This window comes from Maylandia zebra, linkage group LG12 (assembly GCF_041146795.1).
Source record: "Maylandia zebra isolate NMK-2024a linkage group LG12, Mzebra_GT3a, whole genome shotgun sequence".
Classification (NCBI taxonomy): domain Eukaryota; kingdom Metazoa; phylum Chordata; class Actinopteri; order Cichliformes; family Cichlidae; genus Maylandia; species Maylandia zebra.
This window is the reverse complement of record NC_135178.1, coordinates 29,038,127-29,044,358: the sequence shown is the minus strand read 5'-3', so window position 1 is coordinate 29,044,358 and position 6,232 is coordinate 29,038,127. Positions and strand designations below refer to the sequence as shown.

Genomic DNA, 6,232 nt, shown 5'->3' with positions numbered 1-6,232 from the left:
CGACGTGCGTGACGTAGCGTGGAAGGCTTCGTAACAGTTTCCTCAACCAAACACTCAACTGATATTGTGTGATAAAAACTGGAAGTCTGCCGGTGGAAGAAGGAGCTGTTTGTTGAGAAATACACTCACCAACCCGGCGACCCTCGTCTTCTGAAACAACCGGAGACTCTGCTGCACTGAAAGTTGGTTCAGTGGCGAAGAAGGCGGCTACATTCTGCCTGTAAACCCTCCGAAAAGGGCTGGTTTTTATTTTGCTTTGACTGTCGAAAGGCGGGGGATACGAAGCGACGTACGGTGAAAATCCGTAACATTTTCGACTCACTGAAGAAAACAGAAAACAAAAAACGGAATTGCTACAGAGCCAGTTCGTGCTGCTGTGACTGGTCAGCGATAGTACATGGATTATCTGGTAAGTACGTGAAGTGAAATGCCGTGGGGTTCCTTGTGCCAATAAGAGACCGCTTTGAACGTTTGTTTTCCTGGCAGTTGGGCTCCCAGTGAAGCTGTTGGTGTCACGCAGGTGTTTGTTACTATTAACTAATTTTGTGTTTAACTATAGGCGTGGTGACATGTGTTGTTTTATGCTAATGTCAGGTTTCTGTTGTAGCCTCTAGGTTTTGCCTGGTAGCTGTTTCTAGCTGTTCGACACAAGTCTAGGCATCTAGGTACACTCTTCAGGTGTTTCTAATGTGCCACGAAGCTGCCATGCTTCACACAACTCGCTGCTGCTGGGGATAAAGCTGCACTATGTTGGATTTGGAGTCAAACTGTCACTCGAAGTGACAGTTTGTCACTGGGTTGAGAAATTAGTTCCCCTGCATACTTTTAATATCTGTGATTAAAAACAAAAAGAAGAGATTTATTTCAATCCGGACTAGTGCACCAGCTTTAAACCGTGAGATTATGTTTTTTGGGTCTTTGCCCACATTGTAGGAATGGGATGGGTGCTGGTGAAACAGTGCAACAATGGAGAGGAAGCTGTAACTGAAGGCTTTCCCTGGGAATTTATGAAGCCGGAGGAAAAAGTGTACACAAACAATGTGCTGTCATCTCACATGGGGGACATGACAGTGTGAAATGCAAAGGAACTTGCCCACCCAGTGTTATCAGCTTGTTTATAGTGGGCCTCCCAAGATGTGACCGAAGAGGAACTTCGAACTTTGGCTTCGCTGGGACATTTCTTGAGCAAAGATGACAAAGTCTTATCCAGCAGCTGCCACCACAACAGCTGTACTGTTAATGTCTACCTTGCTTGTGGCTTCTGTGACACACTTTTAGTTTACTTGGGTTATACTGTAAACTCTGTTAGATGGTAATGGAAAGTTCTTGGTATCAAAGGGTGAAGGTACAGTTGTCAAAAATAGCAACTGTGTGTCATGAAATTAATGTAATCTGACTTTCCTTAGCCTCCTTTGTTTTTCTGATCTAAGGTTTTTTCTGCAAATAAGCATTTTTAAGTGCTGTTTAATGTACTAAAGCTTAAAATACACTTTTTTTTTTTTAAATCAAATGTGCAGACTCCTCTGAAGTCAGGTAACACAGACTCCTTGCCTCAGCTATATGAGGACCAGTCATCCTTGTATGTGTAGTAATCCCCTCAAAATGACCATTTTGAGCCAACAAAAACCCAGCAGGTGCTTCACAGACATGACAGCATTTACAACGATTTCAAATCATTTTGTAACAACTGCACAAAAAACAGGCTGCCATATATTCTCCTCATCATAAAGCACAAAGTAAAATTACCCCTATGTACATATTGACAGGAATGTAAACACTTTCCAGCTTACGTGCTTGAAGGATTTAAGATTTGGCGTGACAAATAGTTTTGTGCAGAAAGCACAGCTGTAACTGTGGGCTGTTGGAGCTGAGTGCTTGGCTGTCCTCTGAGGTCAGGCACTCAATAGGCGCAGGGCCTCCTTTCCTGCTGTGCAACACTGGAAACCTGGCTCAAGCCTAGGCCAGAACTGCGTCTCTTTCGCTTTCCTATATTAATTTGAATGTGTTGCTAAACTTTTAATAAGTTATTCTAGTCTTGCTTCCTGTTCAGGCTTTTTGGTAAGGTTTTGCATCAGGTTTCGTGCAGAGCGGTAGCACAAATAGGAATGGAAGCTGACAGTTACTGCACATTGCTGGGAAATAACTGTGGTTTGAGCTTTGACAGTAGTTGAGATGTGGTGTATTCAGTTGGGAGCTGGAGCATGTTGAAGAGGCTGTACTTCTGCGAGGTCAGCATTGTGTTTTTAAAAAAAGGCCATACTGATCTGCTGCATCCATGTAGGAATTTGGTGCTAGTTGTTGCCATGACGCAGTCTTACCATGGTACATTTGTAGTGTTTGGCAATGTCTTTGGTTTGATTGTACAGCATATGTCTTTAATTACTTTAAAATTGAGAATTTCATGGACAAGTTGGAGTTTATTTTGGATTTTCTCTAATCCACACATGTTTAAAAAGTAAACATGCACTCTCAAATAAATACGTATCCCCACTAATATTTGGTTAAATGTCCCTTAGCAAGTTGTACCTTAACCAGAGGCTTTTGGAGCCATTAACAAGCTTGTGGCATAATTCTAGATGTATATTTAATCACTTTTCTTGGCACATTCGATAGAGTTCATTTAAATCTAGGACCCCCCCCCCCCCCCCCCCCAAAAAAAAAAAAATTAAAGTGCATAATAAAAATCCTAACATTACCGTGACATTCATTCCCACGATGAGTGTGTGGAAAGTTTTGACCACAGCTGTCTGTGAAAACACAAACATGGCAGTACTGTTAGTTGGTTCATTTCTATAGCTCACACAAGAACATATAGGGTTATTTATAATGGTATTCTAGCAGACATGACCTTTTTAAATAGAAATTTGCTTATTAGACTGTAAGGCTTTATGTATTATTCATATAAGAAATATTTTATCCCAAAAGTTGGGAAATTGTTGTGTTACATCAGCCAGCACATTAAATACAACTTTTAACAACAAAGCTCAAATAAAGTATATTGGCTCAAAAAAATTAAATGTATAATAAGGCAAAGTAGCTCAAAAAAGGGTTTAATGAAGAAAACTCTTAATATAACGAACTAGGGAATAATGGAGAAAAATCAAAATATGTGGTGTGAGGTAAGAATTATTTTTCTGTTTTTGTCCTTGTGACAGCGGTCTGAGTGCTCATTCGTCTCATTTATGGGTGTGGTGAGATTTACAGCTTACACATTTTCCCTCAGTCTTACACAATATTTGCCTTTTGTGATGACGTATTTACTTCCTGTACACGAATGAATAAACCCTCATGGACTGACCTTCTGGTGAAAACCTTGCTGTGTACTTTACAAAGACAGATCTGTAATGTTGTAATAAATATCGACGTTGTTTAATGTCAAACAACCAGCACTTAAAAAAAAAAATTTAAGTTATGCAAAGACTCTGTGACAGTGACTGCCAGACATTCATCCAATATTTTATCCTTTCATATATGTAATGTTGTTAATGTTATGTTGTTGAGCTGATATGATTTTGACACAATTGGATTTAAAAAAAAAAAAAAAAAAAATCTGTAAATTAATTGTGATGGTTGTCGTTAAACAGTTGTTGCTTACCATCCTTATCAAATGGAAAGCCTTGATGCTTGAGTCATACAGTCCTGATCCAAAGTAACAACGTGCCAAGTAGAGCTTCAATGTGAAACAAGAAGAAATGGGAGTGAGAAAAATATATATATATATTTTTTTAAGCATGCAGTTTATCGAAAGCAATGCTTGAACCGAAACAGGCTGTTTTATAGCCTTCAAACGTTTAAGACCACATGCCTTTAAAAGGCCAAATTTGTGCAAAAATGTGGATTCATTGTCATTTTCTGTCAGGTAGTCACACTGTCATGACTTTCTGATGGCAAAGGCAAAGAAAGTTCCCTTTTTGAACATAGTTGGGCTATTAAACTGCATAAGCGCCTGTGCGCCGTCGCTGCTGAGGTGGGATGCAGTAAGACAGTCATTTTTAATTTTTATTTTTTAATTTTTTAATTTTTATTTTTTTAAATGATCCTGAAGGTTATGGAACAAAAAAAAGTCAAGTGGAAGACACCCAAAAAATTTTACCAGCACAGAGCCAGAGGATGCAATTGGCTATCCGTCAAGACATTGGACGTTCCTCGACCCAAATTAAGGCCGGTACTGGTGCCAATTGCAGCCCCATAACCATCAGACGGCATCTGAGACTGAAGGGCTTCAAAAACAAAAACGTCTTCAAAGGCCTCGTCTCCTCGAACACCACAGAACTGACCGTTTGGCCTTTACAAGAGAGCACCAAACATGCGACATTGAAAGGTGGAAGAAAGTTTTATTCTCTGATGAAAACATTTTTATCTTGATGGTCCTGATGGTTTCCAATGCACGACAAGCAGATCCCACCTGAGATGTTTTCTACGCGCCACATTGGAAGAGGCGCCATAACGGTGGGGTGCTTTTTCTTTCAGTGAAACAATGGAGCTTCAGGAGGTGCAGGGACATCAAACCGAATGGCTGCTGGCTATGTCCAGATATTGCAGAGAGCATCCCTAATGACTGAGGGCCCTCGTCTGTGTGGTAACGACTGAGTCTTTCACCAGGACAAGGCTACAGTACATAATGCCCACAGGACAAGGGACTTCTTCCAGGAGAATAACATCACTCTTTAGGACCATCCTGCATATTCCCCTGATCTAAATCCAATTGAGAACCTTTGGGAGGGAAGGGAAGTTTACAAAAATGGACAACAGTTCCAGACAGTAGATGCCTTTTGTGCGGCAGTTTTCACCACATGGAGAAATGTTTCCACTCACCTCATGGAAATGTTTGCATCAAGCATGCCGCAACAAATTTTTGAAGTGATCAACAATAACAGTGGAGCTACTCATTACTGAGTTCATGTTTGGAACTTCGATTTCTGTTTTGGGGGGGTTTACGGGTTTTTTGGAGGTGTGGTCTTAAACTTTTGATCGGCTGTAAAACAGCCTGTTTCAGTTTAAGCGTTGTTTTCAATAAACCACATGCTCAAAAAATGTTTTGTCTCACTCCTGTTTCTTCTTGTTGCATGTTGAAGCTCTACTTGGAACCTTGTTTTAAAATTTGTTTGTTTGTTTGTTTCCTTTTTTTTCTTTTCTTTTTTTCCCAAGTGGTCTTACACTTTTGATCGGGACTGTATTTGGTTCTTACCATAATTAGAAGGTAACACAAAGTAAAACTTAAGGCCTTAGTAGTAGCATTTGCAGTTTGTAAAACTAAACTACTTGTGAGATGGGCACAGTGGCATGGGAAAGTTTCTATGAATACATAACCTATAAAAGATGACTTCATGGAATAACCTTTGTCTTTTACGATCTCAAAATAAAAAATGTTAAGGTTTGGTCGCCCTACACTTGAACTGGCAAGTGTCATACAGCTTGAAAAGAGTTTTTGTAAATCAGCTAAGAAGCTCTCTGTTTGGGCAAAAATCCATTAAAAACAATCTTCATGGAAAAGACTTCAAGTTATGTGAAACCTTCCCGCTATCTTAGATGCACTCCTCTTTAGAGGCCTGTCTATATACTTCTGATAATATTTAGGTCAGGGGACTGTGGGGGCCATGACAAAACTTTAAGCCACTTGTGATGCGTTTAAGATCATTATCCCGCTTTATAAAACATACTGTTGTGATGTTTGCTTCCATAGTTAGCTGGTATTTAACCGAATACATTCTTCCAACTACCAGTAAAACATTGTCTGTACTACTAGCTGCAACACAAGCTTAAACTATAATCGATTGTAAGCTCACTCTTAAAAGTTGAAGAAGTGTTCTTATTTCAGCCACTAAATTCTGTTTTAATTTCATCAGTGCACAGGAATTACTTCCTGTATGCATCAGTCTTGTGTAAATGTTAATTTCCACCCTTTAATGTTTAATTTTGCAGTGAGATGCCTTCTACTTAATGGGTATACACGACATTATATATAATATAAAGTCATGTATAATATTGTATTTATAAAGCTTTGAAATGTTCATGCATTTGCCTTTCCTTGTGTAAATTCATTTCTTAATGTCTCACAGTTTATTAAGAGTTACCCACAGGGTACTTTTTCCATTCATTTTTCATTCAAAAATTCTGTGAGAATTTTTTTCTTCTTGCTTTTTACCTTTTGGAGATCACTTCATCTTATGCTTAGAAATTTTGAGCAAACGTTTGCATTTTACTGTTAATACACTAAAGGATTTACTGAAGG

At 39.1% G+C, this 6,232-nt stretch overlaps 1 protein-coding gene across 3 annotated transcripts in view; it reads left to right on the top strand.

Annotated features, from left to right (window-relative positions):
- LOC101486382 (ADP-ribosylation factor-like protein 15) overlaps positions 1-6,232 on the top strand; it is a 102,302-nt gene continuing 96,070 nt past the window's right edge. For all 3 annotated transcript variants that reach the window (XM_004546979.3, XM_076891015.1, XM_076891014.1), the window contains exon 1: positions 1-409. In XM_004546979.3, coding sequence (XP_004547036.1) covers positions 398-409 — 12 coding nt within the window. In that variant the 5' untranslated portion in view covers positions 1-397. The remainder of the gene's footprint in view (positions 410-6,232) is intronic.